At 32.4% G+C, this 24,404-nt stretch overlaps 3 protein-coding genes across 4 annotated transcripts in view; 2 read left to right on the forward strand and 1 right to left on the reverse strand.

Moving 5' to 3' along the window:
- The window catches only part of LOC111000793 (syndecan), a 222,735-nt gene that overhangs the window by 108,396 nt on the left and 89,935 nt on the right, over positions 1–24,404 (reverse strand). The window lies entirely within an intron of this gene.
- Positions 4,176–7,176, forward strand: LOC111000790 (lipase 3). Its single transcript, XM_022270367.2, has 5 exons — positions 4,176–4,293; positions 4,837–5,035; positions 5,265–5,638; positions 5,927–6,052; positions 6,745–7,176. Exons 1-5 carry the CDS (start codon positions 4,207–4,209, stop codon positions 7,114–7,116), a joined length of 1,158 nt encoding a protein of 385 aa, XP_022126059.2. The 5' UTR covers positions 4,176–4,206; the 3' UTR covers positions 7,117–7,176.
- LOC111000791 (lipase 3) lies at positions 8,519–12,121 on the forward strand. The gene is made up of 5 exons (XM_022270368.2): positions 8,519–8,638; positions 9,003–9,198; positions 10,280–10,653; positions 10,774–10,854; positions 11,305–12,121. Exons 1-5 carry the CDS (start codon positions 8,570–8,572, stop codon positions 11,674–11,676), a joined length of 1,092 nt encoding a protein of 363 aa, XP_022126060.2. The 5' UTR covers positions 8,519–8,569; the 3' UTR covers positions 11,677–12,121.

Genomic DNA, 24,404 nt, shown 5'->3' on the forward strand with positions numbered 1-24,404 from the left:
TTATAATATGTATATGTTTTATCCGATTGCACGTGCGGAGCCTAAAATAACTCATGAATGTTTATTTAACACAGTAAATTATCTTTATGATAATTTATTTATCTAAAAAACATGCCATGCCATATCTACAAATTTGTGCAGCCATGTTAGTTTATTGAATCATAAGACCCGGAATAATATTTTGAAAAATAAAAAATTAACGCCGACGTACATTATATAATATTATTATAGACGTTTATTATTATTTTTATCAGTGGCATTTATGTATTTGTTTCTTGCTCATTTATCAATTTAATAGGCAAGTAGATGATCAGCCTCCTGTGCCTGACAGATGCCATCGTCTGTTTGGTTCTAGGGCAAGCCGATTCCCTCACGATGTTTTCCTTCACCGTTTGACCGAATCTTAAATGTGCAAAAAGACACAAAGTCTGCTGGCGCACAGCCGGGGATCTAAACTACTACCTCATGGATGAGAGTAGCACGCTGAAGCTACTTAACCAACATTGCTTTCTATATGGATAGAAATGTTATATATCAAACAGCTTATTCAGCTATGCCTCTTATATGTTCGGCCTCTTCCTTCAAAATGACTACCGTACATGAATCATACAAAATGTATTCTGACATTTAAAAATCATATAACGAAATGTTATATTCGTTAAATAAATAAATATTACTTAGCATGTTTAAACGGTAAACTTTTAATAGCTATCCAAAACTTTGAGTCAAACGAGAACAAACAAAACTTGTATGAAACTTCAGTACACGAGGGTGTTCCATCCCTTTATTTTAACTTTCTCCTAAGTCAAGTTTATTTAGAATCAAAATATTCATGGTTCGATTTAACCTACTTGCGTCTATCTTAATTGTATAGCGCAAAGTTGTCTTCACAATTATTCCCTTATAATTGAAATTGTATAAATCTGAAATAATACTAATTAAGGAGGATATCAAATATTTCTGAACCCAAAACTTGGTCATTAAAATACGTGGATTGCTTTGAGCTAAGTACGCGCGTAGAGTTTGCGTAGCTGGTCTACGCAGAGCTACACAGACGTAGCTGAAGGTCTACAATCTTTTTGAAATCAGTACCCCTGTATTTGCAGGCTTTAGTTTTTTTAGCAGCATCACAAGCCGAAACTTATTATAACACTGCCATATAAAATCTTGGACTAAATTGTAGGTATGTAATAAGGCAGTGATAAATGTTTTATACCTTGTGATTGGACCTGGATTACAGCTATTTTAATATTTTCTACTTAGCAAACCGCTCTAATGTTTAATTTATTTATTTCCTAATCCTACAACTTACAAAAAACATACATGATAACATACAATTATACTGATAATATAGCCAGGGATGAAATATGTAATATTTAACCACAAAAAGGTTCAAAAATGTATAAAAGAAAACAAACAGCAAAAAATATTTAATCCGTTTCACGAAGTAGTACCTAATTTGTGTGATAGTGTAAAAGTCAGGATAAGTATGTGTATGTGAGGTATGCTTATGATAATCATTCTCATACTCCTTTTACCCATATTCCGCGATAGGTTTATAGATAGACTAGACCTTATAGATAGACTAGACTTTATAGACAGACTAGACTAGCTAGATAGATTTTTTTTGCATAGTTAGTGTTGATGTTTAGGAATTTAATTAGGAATAAGAGATATTTAGGAAGGTCAGTGACAAAGTTTAGTAATGATACAAACTTTATTAAATGCGTAAGGATATAATAAAATTGCGTGCCGATTCATATATGATAGTATCAAATCTAAATAGGTTATAATAAACCATTATTATTATGTCATAAAGAAGTATCATAAACTTGAAACTACGTAATGCAATTCGTTATTTGATACTAACAAAATAAGACCTAATTTTGTTTGTAGGTTAATTATACTGCATAGAGTGCAATAAAATTCTGGCGAAAAGTTATAAGTACAGCCTTGGATTGGGATTTCCGTCATTGTTTCGTATTACTTTAAGTATTATACAGTTCATAAACATTTATTGACTATAAGAATACTTTTTTAAATAATATGCATATAATAATTTAAAAAAAAACCTTTCAAAAATAGAAAGAGATTACATCTCTAGGATTTAAAATGTGTCATTATGAAGTTCATGTTACCAGAGGAATCTTTCCTTTGCTGCCCATGGCTCATGTACTCAAGGTGGATTCAACATAGCTACTGAGCATTTAAGCCCAGGTAGACGATAGTAGCGTATATATAGCTATATCAACAGAGTGGAGAAGCACTTGGTGCATCAGCAGTTGTAGCCGCCATCAAGCAGTGGGAAATGAAAAAGGGGGAGGTGGAAGTTTCTCTTCAGCGAGCTGATTGAGTCCCTCACTCACTCTGGAATCTTTATGAGATGGCTCATTCAAGGCAGGTTGACAATTAAACCCCATGGAAATTATACTATCTATAAAAATAACTTCCTTCTCAATGATACTAAGATGCTAAAACAAAGTTTTTTGGAATCAGTGATGATGTACTTATATAATTGGCTGAAGTGGTTTGAAAGTGAGTAATTGTAATTTTATTTTTGCTTAGATTTAATATCGGTAGTAATAAATTTATAATTGCAACACTATACATTATAATATGCAGTTTGTACTGTTGGGTGTACAAGACAAGTTAGTGTGTTTTGTTTCGTCCGCATCCTTAGCCGGACGAGCAAGTGTTATTTGGCGCATAATCAAACCACTATAATCTATATAGTAGTATCAGTAACATAACTAAGTTAAATAAATAAAACTAGTATATAATTTATTACTATTCATTAAGTTATTATAAGCTTATAATACGATAATCAGCGATGTTAAATCCTCTGTTGTTTTTTCCTCGAATATCATCAAACATCGAACCATATTTTTTGGAACAACATTTCGCAAATATAAATTTCTAATCAAGATAATACATCAATTATTGCCGGAAAAGTGAAACTAATTTAATTTTATCAAAATTTATGAACTTGACGATGATAAGGTCACAGAGGATTATTATGGACATTTAGATTTAGATTCCTAGGTAATTTTAAAATTGTTTCAAAATAATTAGTAGCAGACTTTAAAGATTAATGCAATATATATTGTACAAACTTACAACACTGTGAAATAAAAATGCATGTTTCTTTAGTCAATTCGTAATATAAAGTTAAAAATAACTAAAGAAAATCTATAGTAAGCATATCTGTAACCAATTGGCTCAAAAAGTACTGGACCGATTTTAAAAATAATTTCAACATTTAAATGCTACATTATCAATGATTATTGTAGGCTGTTTTAATTGCAAGAAAAAATAAAGATGAAGATTCTAAAACTCAGTGAAATGTTTTTTAAAATTACCCGAAGATATAATTTATTGTGATATCATTTTGTTTTCATCAAATCCCGTTCACTATTGCATTATTATTTATGTATGTCCGAATTTAGTGTATGTTTATGCCAAAATGTTTAAAAAACTAATACCTACCCGTGCGAAGCCGGGATGTGCCGCTAAACCCACACGAAGCGAATTATTCAAAAGATAAAAGCTAATATTAAATTAAATGCTGATAAGTTGTATTGGCATTAATTATTTGTCTCGTACAAATGCGTGACCTAAGCTACGACAGATAAACATAGTTCGCTCATAAACTTTTATTAGCACCATAAAATAGTGTAAAAACAGATAAGCATATCGATCACCTGCAAGCAACCAGCATATATCTTGAACCATAAATTATCTGCTATAAATATGTTGAACAATAAATTTATTTATTTTCCTTAATCCACCGGTTGAATGTAATGAAACCCGATAATCATATTTAAAACAGGTGATTTTCTATTGATGATGAGGACCGGTAACGCTATAACTCATAGACTGGGCCTTAGATATCTGTATCTGTTTTGCTGACAAATAAAATAAATTGTTTATTTTATTTAACGACACGAAGTATAATATGTATACAAAACATTACAGATGTTTGAAAGACAGTTTCAAGTCCAAGTACACGTATGCACTTTATGTGTTAAATCAATTTATGAATTTTACTGTTTAATTTAATATGGAGTGATTTTCGTACATCCCTAAAACTGTTGGTAATGATCTGAATCGTACGATGTTTACATTAAGCCATTGGAGTCAATAAATGGATTAAGATAGTAGTGTCATATATAAAGGTTTTTCATATCAAAGTTATCATACATCAAGATGTGGTTTCCATCAATACTTGCACTGTGCATATATTGCACTGTGATAATAATACCCAGTTATGGGAACAAAGATTCATGTCAAACTGTAAGTAAATTCAAATCAACTGCGTATATATTAATATAATAAGCCAATAGCCATTTATAATATTCTATAAATATAAAGATCTCTCGATTTTTGAGCACAGCCGGGATTTTAATGACGACGTCAGTGACCTATAATTAAACATCATACGTTTTGGTCATCCCTTTAAAGTTATAAAGTATATGAATAATACTTGCGATTAAGAATGATATCATCTTCATATTCATTATTTATCATCAAGTTCCATTTTTAAATAAAATTGTATTTATTCATTATAAGTATATATACAATGAGTAAGATGTGGCAACCCTTTTAAATAAAAAAAATGCCTGTGTCAGGGTTCTCAGCTTACTTACTTACGAAACTTAATTATAAATTACTTAAAAATGTATATATTATATAGTTTATTTACATCATTTATTTTATTTTAACTGTTTTCAACAAGTGTGAGTGCATGTGTGAATGTGTAGGTACATGTGAGTGAATGGGTTAGTGATGAAAAAAATTCACAACTTTATACAGTTATTTAGTTAAAATATGTTTCAGCATGACAAAATCGTTAAAGCTGGATATACAGCTGAAAGATACGACGTGGTGACAGAAGATGGCTACATTCTGGAGGTGAACAGAATTCCTCGCGGCAAAGGGTCATCCTGGTCTTCGAAACGACCCGTGGTTTTCATGATGCACGGTCTCACTGGTTGCTCTAACTGCTACGTGGAATTGGGACCACAGTACGCTATGGGTAAAATCATTCAAGACCTAATTAATGGTTACTTCCCTCCTTTGTAGGTTATTTAATTCTTCAAGCACCCCCTATTTCATTGCAAAACCTTAGCTTACTAAGGGCGATTATGGGTTATACGAATTTAAAAATGGAACGGCCAATTTGCCTATAGAATTAGCAATTCAGCTTTTTCTACCTTATGACAGAGGAATTATTTAGTTTCTTTACTGACTTAATCTTTCCTCAGGTTTCAACTTAGCTGATTCTGGATTTGACGTCTGGTTGGGAAACGCTAGAGGAGTGGGAAACTCTCGTCGACACAAAACTCTAAATCCGGACAATAATCGACAGAAGTCTAAATTCTTCGATTTTTCTTGGGAAGAAATTGCTCTCTACGATTTACCAGCTATGATAGATTTTGCTCTTAAAACAACTGGCCAAGACAAACTTCACTACATTGGTCATTCGCAGGGTGGAACTGTGTTCTTAGTTTTGAATTCCATGAAAAGGGAATACAACAAAAAGTTCATCTCAGCTCATCTTTTGGCGGGTGTTGGATACCAAAAGAACTTCCCACACAGCCTGTTGAAAACTGCAGCGAGGTTTACGACCACCATTCATGTCAGTTATATACAATGCTTATTAAGTAGTCTCCAGCCTACGCACAGTACAATTTTAAATTTAGAAAAAACAGTACATTTTAAATTTAGAAAAACAGTACAAATTTAAATTTAGAAAAACAGTACAATTTTAAATTTAGAATTACAGTACAATTTTAAATTTAGAAAATTGTTGACAGTGACAGGACCAATTTAAAAAGAAAGAAAAGCCGTTAATAATAAATATTCACCAAACATCACTAAAATAAGCAAGACTTTTTGATAAAAATAATTCTTGAATATATTTCAGAATCTAGCTAAAACTAGTGGGATATATGAAATATTGGGCCCTGACTGGAACTCTAAAAATGCAATTGCCAAAAGTGGATGTGCTAATGGAGCATGCGCTAGGTCATCCGAAGTAGAGGATATTATTGTAAGTTATTTAATGATAAAAAAACTACTGGTAAAACAACTTTGTAAGGTAGGAGGACTCAGATTTCTGTTTCCTGGTCATTTCTAATAGGCAAATACGTGATCATCAGCTTATGCCTGACACAAGCCATCGACTATTTGATTAACAGACAAGTCAGTTCCTTTACGCTGTTTTCCTTCATTGTTCGAGTTAATGTTAAAAGTCAGTAGTTACAAGATTTATTTATAAATCCTAAAGCAACATATGCGTTATAAATACGAGAAACATATTAAATCGTAGATATATTTATATCAACAATATGAGAAAACACGAAAAAAAGTACACTGGTGGTAGTATAAGACACCTTTGCACTTTTTCAGTCATATTTATTTTTTGTGTTTCCATTACTACAAGGCCGCCCGTTGCGTCCCTCATCATTTCTACGTATTGTGTTATTTGTTTTCTATAAATGCAAAGAAGTGTATATAAAGAATTAATATAAAATACACATCCGTACAGACGAAATTTCAAAAGCTATTAGAATTGGCTTACTGTGTCCTTTCTACTTATCTTAATAGTTATTCCTCTTATGTATAGATATAGAATTTGAATATGATAAATTGTAACACGTGTAAAACTTGCTGTTAGAGACTAGCAAAAAGAATTTCTTAAAAAATAACTAAATTTAAAATGAAGAAATATTCTACTTCCAGGAAGAGATAGTAGACGGCGCTGACCTGATGGCTGGTTCATCTGTTAAGCAGTTCGCTCACTACGGTCAAAACATAAACGATAAAATTTTCAGGAGATTTTACTATACACCCTCTATCAATCTTTTAATGTATGGGTCCCTAAACCCGCCCAAATATGACCTCAAAAAGGTGGACGTCGATGTTATCATGCACTACGCTCTTGGGGATGAAATACTTGATGAGAGGGATGTTTTATCTATGGTTGCCGATTTGCCAAGAGCCAAAGCACGGAAGGTTGCGAAAGATAACTTCAGCCATGTGGACTTTGTTGGTTCTTCCTTAGTTAAACAATTGGTTACTGATTACGTTATAGCTGATTTAAAGAGGCGATAGCTAATAAAATGTATACTATAACATGTAATTTGTTGATGATTAATTATGTCCTGTATGGTAGGGAAGAGATACCTTTGTGTCCATGTGTGTCATGTTTACGAGGGACGCTAATAAAATTGTAGTTATTAATTATGCTTTATAAAAAAGTACCGCTGAATGCTTAGGCATAAGTGTACGTACAATTTGTCAAAAAGAGACGAATAAAATTATTGTCAAGACGTATTATATTATAAAAAAATGTATATTAAATAACAAACAGCAATATGAAAATAAAATATTGTAATATTGAATGCTTTTTTATGCAGAATTCTTGAGTTATTTTATCTTTCGAAGTATTTTAGTAACAAATTCAAAAAAATCTTATTGTATTTAGTTATATAAATAAAATAAAAAAGCCATTTATTTCCAGTATTTAACTCTCGTCTGGAACCCCAAGTTGGGTGTAGGCCTCCTCCAGTTACGCCCATTTATCTCTGTCTTCAGCTATTTTACTCCAATTTTGACCAGCTATCGCTTTAATGTCGTCTTCCCATCGTGTAATAGGTCTACCTTTTGTTCTTTTGCCTAGTGGGCCTTTCCAGAAAGTTACTATTTTAGTCCATCTATCTGCCCACTTCCATTTCAATTTTTTTGTGTAGCTTAAAACGTCTGTTGCTTTGGTTACCTTTCTTATCTTAGTATGACGTATTTTATCTGATTTTCTGATCTTTATTTAGTTATATAAAGAATAATTTACTATCGATTCCAATATCAAGGGAGTAGAACACGCCTGTTCTCGCCAGAAGCAATGCTTTAATCGCCAAATTTTTGGTTTACATTTTTAAATAAATAAAAACTAAACTACTACCATTACGACAACTTGAAATATTCAATATAAGTTTAAACTACAAAAACCTCTTAAAAAACTACAGCTCTGAAGCGAACAAAATTCACTAGACTTTATAACGAAGGAGTTGATCACTTTTTTAAGTTACATACCGCCATAGACACCCACGCTGTAAGTGCTCGCAAGCGCCCTGCCGGCCTTTTAAGAATTCTTATACTCTTTTTTGAAGGATCCTAAGTCGAATGATGATGATTATGATTTTTTTATTTTCGGACGCTGAATGAAGCCATGTGAAGCTACCTTTCGAAGTACTTCCGAACCGATTGGCCATAGATTAGAAGGGGTAAAACTGTTCTTAAAAGGCTCGCACAAGCGGCGGTATTACTTAACATCGGACTTCCTGTTGGCCCCCTGTTAAAACAACTCTTAACAAGCGAAGCCGATATCGCTGTGTTTGATAATAAAACAGTTATATAACATGATTAGTAAACTCATTATCTAAATGCGTATTCTAAAATTATCTAAATCTACTGAAAATGACAGATTATCGCATATATAAGGTTATTCGCTTCCTAAATACATATAGACTGAATTTTGAAATTAAAGATAATTGTTATAATTGCAAAAATGTGGTTAAAAACATTTCTTGTTATCCTAGTGCTAATTTCTGTTGAAGCGAACAATGTTTGCGACATTGTAAGTATTTTTTTAAGTTTTTGTAAACGAATAAAATTAATTTTCTAATTTCTTATTTAAATATGACTAAGTTCCTTCAAGGCAAGAGCTTAATAATTCTTGAAAGGCCGGCAACGCGCTTGCGAGCCTAAAGGCAATGAGTATTCAAGGTTCACGGTCAAATCAATTGAGCCATTTACATAACCGATATTTTTATCTTAGTTTTTAGGTAATTTAGGCCTTTCAAACATACTGTAGTTATTATATCCAAAAACTCTTTCATCCTAGATGATCATAACATCACAGGAAAGATAGGAATAGTCATTTGTTTTTTTCAAGAATAATAAAATTGCGAAATTTCAATGTTTTACGGTATCTTTTTCAGAACTCTAAGGTTTTAAAAGCTGGGTATCCATTTGAGAAATATGACTTGGTTACCGAGGATGGGTACATCTTGGAGGTTTACAGGATACCACATGGTAAAAATGAAACCCAGGGGCACAGACCAGTGGTATTTATGATGCATGGACTACTTTCTTCTGCTAGTTCGTTCGTTGAATTAGGACCGGACTATGCTATGGGTAAGACTTTTTTTTCACTCACAGGATAACAAAAAGCGAAGTTACAAGCATATGAAATACAAACCTCTAACTTGTTTACTGTTATCATCAACAACTAATTTGTTTAATGACATAATCATCAACATTTCTGGATGTAGGCCGTCTTTATTTTCATCCAGTACACCCTATACCGATATTTCTATTTAAACTGGGAGCTAACCTATCATAATCATCAGCCTCTTTATTTGGTACATTTGGACTTAGACCTCCTCCATTCCTCCAGTACGCTCTGCACTTGCCTCTCTGGGAGCCAACCTCCCTAACGATGTCATTCTACCTAGTCAGTCTACCTAGTCGTTGGGCAGTCGGTGCCTGCAGGTCTATTAGTTCCTGTCCATGCGTGCTGTGGTAGGTCCACCGCCAATCAGATGTTACGACAGCCCTCAGTACGTCGCTTACGACGGTGTTTTCACAAATTCATTTCGTACGCGATCGCAAAGGGAGATTTGATGGCATATAAAAATCAAAGCTACTTATGTCAACTAATACTATTCACATAGTAACACGAGTATTTAAGCCGTAAAGCGGGTGCAGGTTTACTCCAAGTTAAGTAGTACTCTTCGCTAGGTTTAGTCTAGTGGTTCCTTTTATGTAACATACCCAACCTTAGCATTACTAAAACTCTTATGCATATTCAACATACATTAAAAATATATCGTTAAATTTAAAAAATACCTATCATATTTTTAATAATAAGGAAAAAATACTAGAAAATTGTTAAGGAACACAGGAAGTAAAACATATAATGAAACACTTAAATTCTAATTTCAAATAATGTTAATAAATTTTAGCCCCTCTATGGGATGGGCGTTGGGAAACACTTGCCTACAACATATTACAAATTCATTTATCTATTGCAAAGCTTTTCTGGTTTGGTGCGTTTATTACGTTTCTTAATATTGACCTTCTATTGCGCGTTTAGTGCAAGTATACCTTTCATATCAATTTTGTAGATTAGATAAAGTAGTGTCTATCGATACATAGGTATATATTATAATTTTCTTAAAATGAAGTATTTTAATTTGTATTTATATATTTTCAGCATTTAATTTAGCTGATGCCGGCTTCGACATATGGTTGGGTAATGCACGGGGCGTTTGCAATTCTCGACGTCACATCACCCTGGACCCGGAAAACGACAGGCAAAAGGCTGAATTCTTCAACTTCTCCTGGGAAGAAATCGCCCTATACGACCTGCCTCTTCTATTCGATTTCGCTTTGAAAACATCTGGACAGGAAAAGCTTCACTACATTGGTCACTCTCAAGGCGGAGCCATATTTTTGGTCTTGAATTCCATGAGGCCTGAATATAATGAGAAAATAGAATCGGCTCATTTGATAGCTGGCGTCGGATATAAACGTAATTTTCCAAATCATAGACTAAGCCGTTTTGCTTCTTACACCAATGTGTTGTATGTAAGTAAATTTTTAAACATTTCCAAAAATCCGAACATTTAGATTATTAAATACGTTAACTGTTCCCTTGATTAGGTTACCTTAATAAACTAATAAGCAACACTAATTATATAATTTCAGGACTTTGTGAGAACTTTAGGTCTTCATGAGATCAAACACGAATGGATAGCATCCGATAACGACAAACCAGCAGAAGTTGGAGTAAGTTTAACATATTTTAATTAGTTCTCATTAGTTAGCTTGTACTCTACCTTCTTGATTATATCGGTAAGCAACGCGTTACGTAATAAACGTGATATTTCGTGAAATGTTTAATAATTAATTAATCTACCTTTAACGCTGGCAGTTGTTTTCCACACTGTCTTGTTAATGATGAACATTGATGTATCATAATATTAAAATCAAAATATTAAAATATTAAATCTTTTCGGTTTAGAAAAGAACATCTTAGACTATATTTAAATTGTCGTTAAAGATAATATTTACTAAACATTTTAGGTATCAAAGCATCAGGTAACAAAGCATTAAAAAACGGTTTGACAATTTGTTCTAAATTTAAAATTACCTTTCGACAAATAAGACGATAATTCTAAATTTGAATTAAATTTATGAAGTTTTAACAAAGCTGTTTTAAATGTTTCATATTTTCAGGAGTACAGAGTATCATTGCGAGACTTAGGAACTTCAGCATCGCTTAAACAACTGTCACACTTCGGGCAGAACATAAGAGACAAAACCTTCAGAAGATGGGATTATTCGTTACTGGAGAACTTCTTTCACTACGGCTCGCTAACTCCACCTGAATACAATTTAAGAAGAGTCAACGTAGATATAACAATGCATTACACGATCGCTGATACATTGTTAGACGAACGGGATGTTTTAGCTATGGTAAATGACCTACCGAATGCCAAAGCGCGTAAAGTACCCAAAGACAACTTTTCGCATTATGACTTTGTTCAATCGTCATTCGTCAAACCTTTGGTCACAGATTATATTATAAGCGACTTGAAAAGTCGATAATGGAAGTATACATGATAATAGCAGTACTTTTAAATACTTTTGTGATCGGATTGCATTTTTCTACAATGCGAGTTCCAGTAAGATTACCACGTAACTTCAATAGCGATTTCGTACGATTTCAACTTAGCTAAAATAGGTAATTGTATGTTGAATACCAATGATAGTTATAGTTAACTAATTGATTCAAATATGGATTTGCTGTTGATGTTGCAGAATAGCCTTACTGCTTTAAACTGTTAAGTTTCGTAATATAAGTGTAATTTAAGGTAAGTTAGAAGTTTTTCCGCCGAAAAATGACGCCTGCGTATTTTACGATTCTCGCTTATGTTTCATACTGCGTTGTATCACACTGGTATAAAAATTAGCAAAATTGTATAATAGGCAAATTAAAATAAATAATCTCAGTATATGGAGTTGAAGAATTATATTAATTGTTAATAAAATTAGTTATTTTTAAAACGGGCTGTACATATATGTAGTTTTAAGGTTGTGAATAAACAAAATTAAAAAAAAAAATTGTTTCATCATTAATATATACATACATACTTTAAGCCTGATCACATCATTCTACTTGATTTTGACAAAAAACACATGTGAATAGGAATACCTTACCTATATAATATATACCTATCTACGTCTGCAAGCCATATCTAATAGCTATAGTGTTGCCTACGCCTATGCATTTTAAATTAACAAGCAAACCATAAACTAAATTTACTTGGCCATTGATCATGTTCGAGTCAATTCGTTAATTCAATTTGACAGTTGTACGCTTGACAGAACCTGTGATTTATTTGAAACATGATTTATTCGAAAGTCCCTTTTCTATATTTAAATGTGTGAATTGGGCCTTTTGAATATCGAATTTCAAATTGTTAAGCTGACCGATGTTAAATGAATTGAACATAACAAAACCCATGCATATACCTTATAAGCTCCTAGTCCACTGATTATAACAGTTACCATACAACTCACAACTACCAAGCTCACGTGATGTTAAGTGATACCTGCTCCGCCCATGGGCACGCAGACAAGGTTATTGCCAGGTTTTTAACAATTGGTACGATTAATTTATGACGGACCCTTAATCGAATTGGTTCAGAAAACCTTTAGTGGGCAGCTGATTCCTCGTGTTGATGGTGAACGGAAATGTAGTCGCTGCAAGTGCCACGTGATTCATATATTTTTAATACGCATGTATTAATTTTTATACGTAGTACACATGTCACAAGTGAAATGTCTTTGGCTCACAAATTTTTAAGTCATGTTAGTATGCATTTAAGCATGTAAGTTATACATTTCCGAGACTTGAGGAAGGGGAAAAGAAAGATATGTTATTATTTTCTATATATATAAAAGGAATTTAGTGAATATTAAAAGTGTCGAAAATTAATACAAATTACATACTTTTTATTTCTTCGATAATACTTAAATACACGTGGCATTTTAATTGGTCATTTGAGATTTCAATAAATTATTTGCGTAAAATATAAAATACTAATACATATTTAATAAACCCCATTTACGAAATTTTAATTAAAAAAAATTCTAATTCGCCCTTCTCACTCTTTCTCAATCGTTGTCTCCCTTTTCTTCGACAAAAACGCTGCACATCTTCGTGACGCTTATATTATTATTATTGCGTTTCATCCGTAAAAAAATACCCTCAAGCGCCTAAAGAAGTTTCACTTCAAAAAATATGACCTAAATTTCTTTCCAATGTATTTCAATTCGCACAAACAATTACACAAGTATTAAAATTGTGACGCTATGTTCTACGGCAGGTACACACCGACGCCTTTTCTGCCACGTACGCACTGCACTGAAGAAATACTCTGGGGCGAAGCCGTCTTCGATGCTATGACCTAAAAGACGAGAATCACACGCTCAAGCCACTAGATGATTAGGCCAATACTGCTTTAGTCTATTCCAAAACCTACACTTTAAAAGTGTTAATAAAATTTAAAAAATATACTGAAAAAAGTATAGTAAAAATTCAACTCTTTCCTGGGAACTAAAAAATCAATTCCTGCATTCAATGTGAGGCATTAAATCTCCGAAGTAAGTAGCCTCTTTCAAATGGAAATTTCGCACGCTTATTCCGAATGTATGAGGATCTATCCGGTTACTCTCAATGCATAGTTGTCAATACGGGCTTATTATGAAAATCTCTCACTGGTTTATGAGTGCCTGGTACATTTGAGACAGATTTTATTAAAGGATTTCTGTTTCCTAAGGGTCTGTTTCACAATGTATGGATAAAGTACCCAATAGCTATGCAACACATAAATTAATCAGAAGATAAAAGTTCCGAATAAGAAACTTCGCGTTTCATGACGAATAGCGCTATCTGACAGTCGTGAAACGCAACAGTAGTGTTTATCCTACCAATAAGTAATAAATAGCTTATTTGGAACTCATCCGGACATTGTGAAACAGACCCTCAGTCTTTCAAAAACGGAAATGCTTCCGGAAAGTTCCGGTAATGGACTTTTTATAGGAATTGGAATATATTTCTGCTCTGCGAATTCTTTTAGCTTAAATTTATTTTATTTATCTATTTTGAATAGCTAAATTCCAACATATTGACTTTTTCACTTTTCCGAGTAAAAATTTTTTTTTTTACTTTTCTCTGCATAAAAACAATCCTCGGGAGTTCAAGGCATAAATTAAAACATCTCGAATGTATCCACCTTTTCGACTTTAGCTCTTGCAATTAATTTTATCCGTAGACTTTTTAAACAAACTTTCTAACCATCTAATTGACACTAAAATCATGTAATTTGTAAACTCAAAAACTATTAAAATAAACATAAGTGTATAAACTCGCCTTCCTTTGTTTTCTCTGATTAGAAAATAGAGCCTCCAGTCAAATCACACACGATCCTTGTACATCTTTCTTTTCGTTTGACAAATCGCAATCAAACGAAACGCGCAATTGAATTGTTAATGATAATATTACTGAACCAAACGCCTTTTAATTCCCGTCGTATTATAAATTATTCAATGAAATGAAATGTGTGAATGAAAAATGTTCGAACTACTCTAGTGTACAGATTTAGTTAAAAAACTAAATTACTCTAGACTTACAGCCATATTTAATTTAAGAGGCAGTAAATGGGATATAAAAAGTAACCACAGTTTGAATAATTATTAAATTATTGATGCTTTAACAATTCCACAATATATACATAGAATTACGGGTAGGGCCACCCACAAGCGTTCTACGTATGTGTGCACGCACACATACGTAGAACGAATAGGATCAGTTTTTGTGGTTGCGTGCGTGTCGATATTTTTTTTATAAAATTAAATTGAAAGAATATGAAGCAATGTCGACTTCAGCGTTCAATTTCCGGCTGTGCCCTAATGGACCATATTTCTATCACATTTAACATTCGCAAACGATAAAAGAAACCATCATGAAGAAACCTCGACGACCAAAACATTACATTGACAAATGATCATGAAATAGATATACAGAATTCTGGCCCATACTTAAAAAAGGTTTATAATAATAATATTAAAGAAAAACACTTTTTTACGGATTATAGTTATGTATTATTGTATTTAAACTTATAATTATTTGGACATAATTTTAAATTTAAACCGACGTTTCGCGTGCTTTACAGCGTGCGTGGTCACGGTGACCAATGTCAAAAAAAAAAAAGGTGAATTATGTCCTAATAATTATAAGTTTAAATACAATAATACATAACTATAATCCGTAAAAAAGTGTTTTTCTTTAAATGTGTAAAAGTTATGTTAATAAAAGACAATAATAATAATATTAATTTATTTATTGCAAGAATATGGTACAAAATGTTAAGGTTGTACAATCGTAAGTCGTTCGCATGTTCTGCGACAAACAGTGGCGCGCAAATTTATTTTAATTTACATTTTAAATTATTAGTTAGAGTCAATTCTTATATTATCTGTATATCATACTTTATTAAATTTGTACAAATTACAATGTCTCACACAAATAATCATTTAAGAGCCACTGATAATAACAAGTATGAGAATGTTTATTTTTTAATAATACATATTATACTAAATTAATAAATAATTTTTATATGGTATTATGTCTACATCAGATCACTCCCCTCACAATTTGAAATGTATTTTCGTTTAGTTTATATATTATCTCTTTGTATGTTTGCCTATTCAGTGCTTGTCATGTTATAAATTTTAATAGAATTTTCTTGTACCAATGTATAAAGTTGGCCAACAAGCTTTTATAAATAAATAAATTGTAAATGCTGAGCAAATTATTAAACTGTGGCTGTAACCAACTCGATAAATTCAGTAAACGAATATTCGTATTTAAAATAAAGTGGCAAATTCATTTATTTAACAAATTGTCCAAGCTTTCGTCCGGTATTCTAGTCACGGTGTGTACCACAGTGGATGAACTTACAGATTGTAAAACGGGAATTTTGGTTACTGAAATTGTTATGTCACGGAAATTATGGAATTCTGTAGAAATGGAAATATTTTGGGTAATACAGTATCATTTTTTTAAGGCCAGGGGCAAAGGCAAACGCGATTCTTTAAATGTAAAGAGCTACCGCTACCAAAAGACACTAAATACGCGAGTGCTATTTAAGAATTGGCACCCTCTTTTAAGAAAGACCCTTAGTCAAATTGGTTCGGAAATACTTCAGTGGCGTATTTCCACATACTAGCGTGGGAAAAACTGTCGTTGCTCGGCGTAATATTCGTTATATATTTATTCCTAACTTGGTAGATTATGTTGTAATGTGTTATTAAAAATATACTTGTTTAAATAATCACAAAATAAAGTATTTATTAAAAGACCCAGAATGTTTCATAGTAGATTGAATTTATCTTACAATTTAATTCTCAGTTCTATAAACTGTAGTTCTAGTCTGTATACTAGGCACGTGCGTCCGTTTCGTCTGACAATACAGACAGTTCAGATCTGATTTTTAAGAATACACTATCCCGTTAAAAATCACCTGCAGTTCTGTTAAAATATTCTTACTGGAAACTTCGAACTTTCTGGTCATTTCTTTCTTTTTGAAAAATTAATATATTATAAAATTTTGGAAAGCATGGCCTTTTTATTTAATAAATAAAGAAAAAAACAATGTGTGTAAGTTTTTACACACATTGTTTTGCTGTTGTTTGTTATTGGTTGCCTGGAAGAAATACTGCAACCTTCCTTGTGTCTTGTGACTCACAAGGCGGCTCGGCTCGCTAAAAAAATCAATCATACTTTAAATATCGAATTTTATTAATAACAAGCGACCCTTCCCCCTAGAAACCAGAAAGGTGGTTTTTAGGATTTTCTCTCCATAAAAACCTTCCTCAGAGTTTAAAGAATTAATTTTTAATGACTCGAATTAATCCAGCCGTCTTCGAGCAACGCTTAGCAAACACAATTTGCGATGCATTTTTATTGCCATCTTGATCAAATAAAAAAATACTTTCAATAACACTTTGTTTTTTATACAGTCAAATAAATATCCCATTAACCTATAAGCAAAAATATATATCTAAAAACACTTCTAACATTAGAAGTATCTGAGATCCCCAAGTGATATAAATGTACCAGGATAACACGACATCAGAGAAGATGTTATCTACGCTTCCTATAACGCCATATATTCGCATCCAGACCCCAATATCGATGCCACTACGTGAGACGAATAGATACTACAATTCCGGAATCTTCAAGCTTATTCATATACGCATAAAATATTTAATATGGATTAAATATGTATTTAGATATTTATTTAATTCGTAAATCTACGGCTAACATAAATTATATATACAAACAAATACACTGTATATTTTCAGTGTATTTGTTTGTATATATGGAATACATCATACATTTTACTACAAAAAGGGTTTGCAAAAGGGAACAAACAAACAAAAAGTATTCAACACATTTAAGTGTGATTAAATTTATTAAACTAAGCCTAATTTGGCTGTGTTGTGTGATGGTGTAAAAATGAGGGTATGTACGTGATGGTGTGTAAGAGGGGTGTGCTCATGATGCAGGTGATTTTGCGCTATGGATATTCTTAATACACTTTTTAACCACATTCCGCGATAGCCTAAACAAGTCAATGCTTAAATAGTCATTGTATGTCAAATTAATATTAATACTCGTATTGTCTTTCTCACATAAAACAGATTCATGAGAAATATTAATTCTTCTCAATTTTATAATGTCGTTTCTGACTGTCTTAGTTTGGAAAGCCTGAAGTTAATTGCCTTGCCTTGTTAACTTTAAATTGTTTCTAAATTAAATAATTTTCATCAAAATATACCTTTATATCTTTAATTACCAGATTTGTCCTGATAAGGCTGAGTGGGTTCTTATTAGTCTAGAAGACATAAACAACTTTAACGTAGCTCACACACTCACACACAACAAACAGTACGTTCATTATTTCTTTTTTATATAGAAAAATGTAAAATCAGTTGCAATATTTGTAAATATGTGAGTACGACGAATCTACAAAATAATAGTTATCTACAACATTGTTTTTTATATCACCATGCGCCCTTTATTTTAGTATAGTAGTTTTTTTTTAATATAACATGGTCTTCATATAATTATCACAACATTATATTTATTGAAAAACTATTTTAAAAGACTGAGTATTTCAGTTTCTCGTCCATTCTTTCATCTATTCCATTCCATACATCCATACCTTTTAGAAGGGTCAACTAGTCTTACAATATTTTAACTTGTAATTTCGATTTTCAAAAGTACCTTTTTAATAGGCCTAATTGAAATTAAAGATGACTTTAACCATACTCGTATAACAAGTATTTTCGTTACTTTTATGAATGTGCGGACAGAGAACCATCCAGAAGAAGTTATCCTCACAACAACTTCATAGTGCGACGTTTATGTGACAAAATAACTCGTATAAATAATACGTAGTTAGCATTGCCAGTTGTTTAGTACCTATGTTTGTTTGTAGGGCGAAAAGTACCTTACGAAATCATATCTAAAAAAATAAAGTACCAGGCGAGCATAACCTGTAAATAGATCACACATTTTTTGGAACCGCAGTGTCGATGGCAGAACGTGAGGTGCGTATCAGATCGCAATAAATACTTTATGAAAGCGATACGTATAAATTGGCTTCGATCTCAGCAAAATGTGGCAAATGTGTCCTTTTAATACAGTTATTGACCCTGCATGTTTCAAGGGAACGAATAGTTAATATATATTGTTACATAAAAACCATGCCAGTCTGTGGTTTTATATTGTTTTATACGTTAACAGAGATAGCTTTACAAATTGCATCTTAGTTGTATAATTTTAAAACTTTAATATAAAATATTCACAAAATCGGCTTACTTAAGAATTTCTGAGTTTAAAAGGTGTCACAAAAAAAAGTCTCAGAGAAAATTCATGATCGCTCTTTATCATAACAAACATACAAATATATAATGTATATCTATTGATATAGTGGGAAAACCTGCAATAAGAAATGCGATTACTTAGCAGCAAAAACCACGGAATATAACATAACGTATAACGATATATTGAGATACTAAGTACTTAGGTTCACGGGGGCGGGTGACAAATCGAAGTTGCCAAGTAATAGTCGAATTTCCTCAAAATACAACCCTCGGAGCGGCGGTATATATCTTAACTGAAACATAACGTAGGGTTTCCACAAATATTTATCAAACAAATATATTCGTTAGTAAAATATAAGCTCGGTATTATACTGTGTAATTCTTATGTATTAAATAATTTACCATATAACGTAGTGTTACCAAAAAAAGATGAACGCTGGAAAATGTAGTCTACGATAATCCAGTTTTATTCTTTATAATAACTTATTTAAAACGTGAAGTACGGAAAAATAATTCAATTTGACACACATCGCTGACACATGAAGCTAACTGCTATATTATATTAATAATGTAAAATGACCCCATAAGCACAGAAAAAAAAATTACATTTCTAGTTGGCAACCCTAATCACCTGTGCAAAGTGTTTGGTAGGTGCGCCGAAACGGAATTACGATAAAGACGGCTCATCGACGCTTATATCCAACAGTCTTACATATAGCCTTATTCCTTCGGCTTTCATCACAATGACTTAATTTCCATATACGAAAGAAAGGAAGGGTATGAAATTATCCATAGAACCAGTTTATACAAATGGTTTCTATAGTGATTATCTATCAAAAGCCATAATGTAATTGAAGTCAAATCTCATAGACAGAAAAAATATTGTTTTTGTTTTATAAAATCATATATTTTAAACTAGTTTTATGTATGGGTTCCTGGTCGTTATTAGCTTTCCTTTGTGTTTAATTTTCACGTAGCTTTATAGTACTTACGATAATGATAGATAACTGGAACATACCTGAAGGCAAAAAAATTATATTACTATCCAAAAAACATTTATAAATCCTCGGTAAATTGGTGATGGTAATTCAAGAGTAATTACAAAGTTTTTAATTATACCCAAGAAAATTTCTTCACTACGTATAGGTTTGTATTTATAAAATAATCCAATACTTATAATAAAGTACATAGTCATACATTTTGTAATGAACATAAATTATTGTATACGTAAAGCGTAACTCGGTGTAAAAAACTTAGTTCTGGTCATTTTTTTTCTCTCAATGCTCACCCGATGTTAAGTGATACCACCGCCCATGGACACTCCCAGAGGGGTCGCGAGTGCGTTGCCGGCCTTCTAAGAATCGGAATAAATTGAAATACCTACGTCCAAAGATTACTTAGCCGTCCTTACTTTTCTTACATTTATGTTTATTGACATCCATTTATCGAAATTAAACTGCAAATCGAGTCCCCGTTAGAATATAATTGTACCAATTGATCTTTAAAACAAAACAAAACATAGCCTAATTAGGAAGCACCATTAAACGATCGACAAATGACTCAGACACGCTTAATACAATATCCAATACATTTACGAAGCGGGGCGCGGCCGTCAGAAGCAGCTATTACGCCAAGATTGTGGTGCGAGCTAATAGCTTTGTGGCGCTTATCGTATTTAAAATACCATTGTTTATAAGACAGGTCAAAGAGGGTAGAGGAATGTGCGGTGTGGTTACGTTACGGTTTTGTAAATGTATTGTGTATTTTAACAGTTTATTGTTTTCTTTTTAAAGACAATACATCGTTCTGTATTCAAATTTCAAATAGCCAATACGGATGTAACCATACATACGACTAATTATACTGTTAGCTTTTAATATTTAATAATTAAATTCTAAACATTTTTTATGAAGCATATTTTTAAGAATAAGAAGAGAAAGAAATTAAGAAATTTTCCTAAAAGTACGCATGTGCAATAGTTACTCATTTGTCTCGTTCGGTTGTTTACGAATTGACTCAAACAACTGCCCGAAGTGGGATGATCGGATCGGAGTAGAGAATAGATTATGAAAGAGGTTGTAATACATGCGCACGGGCAATTCCTTTGTTTAAGTTTACGTAAAATTAGTGAAGTGAATTATAGTGAATCAAGTCATCATTGGAGTGATTAATTTGCCTATCCTAAGAACTAGATCAAATAACTTTTACAATACTTATACAATGACAACAATAATGTACTAATAATAACATTGTATTATTTTTTTATGGATTAGTAGTATCTATAATTTGATTGTTGATGTGTGTGTGTAAGTTCATTGTCCATGTACATTTTGTTGATTACTAAATGTATAAAAGACGAAAACATTACTTTAGAGATGTAATCTAAACTATATAGTTTATTTTAGTTAGTAAGTTGTAGTTAGTTAGTAGAATATATATACGCGTATAATAAAACAATGTTCAATATAGCCATATTTGTTACTCTACTCATTTGTTTTTCTGAGTAAGAAAATTCAGTGCTAAAGTAAAAAATAGTGAATTATCTGGACGATTTAAACGTTACCGAAAAAACCCTGTCTTTCGTCGGTCATTGAAACCCCTTCATGGTCCAAGACCGTGATATGTTTCCACCTGTTCTGTAAGTAATAGCAAAGTGTATGATTAGCTTGTGACTTACACCAAACAACAAGTAATGCCTTACTAATGACTGTATGTCGAGATTTTTCCCCACTCATAAATATGCATTAATGATGGGCTCTGAAGCTGTAATTTAAATTTTAGCGAGACTCGCTCTACCGTAAATTTGAAATTAACTGAAAATCAATCACGGTGCAAGCTCGCTTTGAATCATCAAAAGGCGCTTAGCTTTCCATATTAAAGTTTAGATGAGGTTCAGCTGAAAATATTTTAAACATCAGATTATAAGCTACATATATATTGAAATATTTGTTTTTAAAATTAGCGAGTAGCTTTTTTAAAGTTCGTTCAAAAGTTGAAATTTTTAAAATGTCCGAATTTAGTTCGACTAAGTTGATGGAGCTTTTTTCATATAATCTATATCTATCTTTTCATATAATCTATATCTATCAATAATCTTTTAGCATATATTAATTATAGCTGACTTTTAGTTTAATGTTTACAAATGGTTGTTATCCCAACTCCAACTTAAATAAGTATGTTGTATTAATTCCAAGAATAAGCCAATTTTTTCTTTTTTTTATTAATAACAAAATTGTTTTTTTTTTAAGAAAGAAGGTTAAGTAAGATAGTGGATAGAACGCCAGTATCATGAACGCATTTACTTAATTATCTTACCATCACGGCAGATTTTTTTGCGGTGTCTACGTATATATGTACGTATATACCCATAAGCAGAGATGATCAATGAATCAGCCGCAAAACCGCATACCCCGTATAGGGGTCACGGATCACAGCCTTATGATTAAGACCTATGTAACCTTTATTTATAATAGGCCCTTTCAAGAGGTTAACGGCCAACCTCCTTCCTATTTAGGTATAGCATCCTGGAAGGGAAAGGGCGGAAGCTGTTCCTTTTTCCGTTACAATATCTCACATTTAAAACATATTTCTGTATTTCTAAACTGGAAGGCCTCTTAAATTTTAGCACCAAATATTAATTTAGATTCATTATTAACGAATTATCGTATATCATATTTATTACGAAACAAATAAGCAGTCTTAGTCTAATGGCAAGCACATGCGCCGGTGTTAATGTGGTCAACGTTTGGTGGTTTCATCGTACTAGCATATTATGTTGTTGTGTTCATATATAACTCTTCATTGGGATCACCGGGATTCAAACGACCACCAATCGCGCATGCTTACCGCATCATTGAATGTTATAACCAATTCATTTTATACCTAAGTTAGCCATATAGCAGTAACTTAGGCGTCGGAATCTGACAGAGCTTTGTATCAATTCAAATATTATCAAATCTTTTTATTAATTTTGTATTTACTTACGAGTACCAAGACAAAACATTTTTGATGTTGCGTTCTCTCTCTGACCACGATTGTTCAAAGGCACTTGAAACTTAGAATGGAATCGCGTTAAAAAAGTTTTGTTTAAACAAAAGATTTGGCAACGCAGCGAACAAATTGTATTAAAATAAAAACACGATTAAGGCGTTTCTTAGCTTACAAAGTATCAACGCGTGCTGTAAGTGAGTTAGCAGACTTGCGAACTACTCACGCGAAACTTCACTTTGTTTTAAAGTTGCGAAGAAAAACAAAAGTGTTCCTATAATTTTATGTTTACAATAAGTTTATAATTGATTTGTATATACGAAGTTTTAAGTGCTTTGGGAATGAAGTTTTGTTTTAATTAAAAGTTTTACTCGTCTTGATAGTGTAACACTCGCCACCGTCTGGTTTTAAAACTGTTGCGAACGGACTTTTCGTCTATTTTACAGAGGCAGACGGGCAGGTTCACCTGATGTTAAGTGATGCAAGCACTGCTAAAAGGCTCGCAAGCGCGCTGCCGGCCTTTGAAATTTTGGTACGCTCTTTTCTAAGGACCCTAAGTCGAATTGGTTCGGAAATACTTCAGTGGACAGCTGGATCCACATAGTGTTGGTGCGCGGCAGATATTGTCCTATAAAACGCTCAGTTGTGGAACGATGGACCTCACGGTGATACAGATGGTATTTTGTAGTCTGCGTTGACGTCTGATGATGAAACTCAGCCATTAGTACGAACAACTACTCTGAACACGGTCTATGGTAAATGCGTTAGAAGATGCAGAGAGATCCCACACCTCAACTTTTATGCTCCCTTCGAAGTTTTAATGTACGCACTCCTATTTCCACACAAATGAAATGCATTAGCGTACTTAAATACAAATTAACCACAAACCATATGAGGCATTTTGTATAGAAAATTACTTTCGAAATCAATGTCCGAAAACCTACGAAAATGAGTAATTAAATTACAAGAGATATAAGATCAAAGCAAATTATACGTTATAGAATTCAAAGCGGCAGTATCAAATGTCATAATCGGCTCAGAAGCCTTATACCTTTATACCGTACAGAGATTTCTATGAAGGTCATTGATCATTGGCAAATGATGAATAATACGTGAAATTACGCATTGTATAGGTTTTTATTTAATTAAGGCTCGTGAAATAAACCCTTAAAACGTATCGTTCAAAAACATTTATAAATGAAAATGGTTATACATAATTGTACTAATTAATAGCGCCTGCAATAAAATAGTTAGCAAAATTGTGTATTTCGTAATATAATGGCTAAGCTAAAAACTCAGTTTATGACGAATTTTGCTATAAAGTTATTATTTATTTTTATGAATAATAAATAGTTTATGAATAATGCATAATTGACTGTCCGTAAGTG

Source organism: Pieris rapae, chromosome 20 (genome assembly GCF_905147795.1).
Source record: "Pieris rapae chromosome 20, ilPieRapa1.1, whole genome shotgun sequence".
Lineage (NCBI taxonomy): Eukaryota > Metazoa > Arthropoda > Insecta > Lepidoptera > Pieridae > Pieris > Pieris rapae.

Coding starts and splice junctions, on each gene's coding strand:
- LOC111000790 (XM_022270367.2), top strand. CDS start 4,207: ATGTGGTTTCCATCAATACTTGCACTGTGCATATATTGCACTGTGATA. Junction 4,294..4,836: donor ACAAAGATTCATGTCAAACT/GTAAGTAAATTC, acceptor AATATGTTTCAG/CATGACAAAATCGTTAAAGC. Junction 5,036..5,264: donor GGGACCACAGTACGCTATGG/GTAAAATCATTC, acceptor ATCTTTCCTCAG/GTTTCAACTTAGCTGATTCT.
- LOC111000791 (XM_022270368.2), top strand. CDS start 8,570: ATGTGGTTAAAAACATTTCTTGTTATCCTAGTGCTAATTTCTGTTGAA. Junction 9,199..10,279: donor AGGACCGGACTATGCTATGG/GTAAGACTTTTT, acceptor ATATATTTTCAG/CATTTAATTTAGCTGATGCC. Junction 10,654..10,773: donor CTTACACCAATGTGTTGTAT/GTAAGTAAATTT, acceptor ATATAATTTCAG/GACTTTGTGAGAACTTTAGG.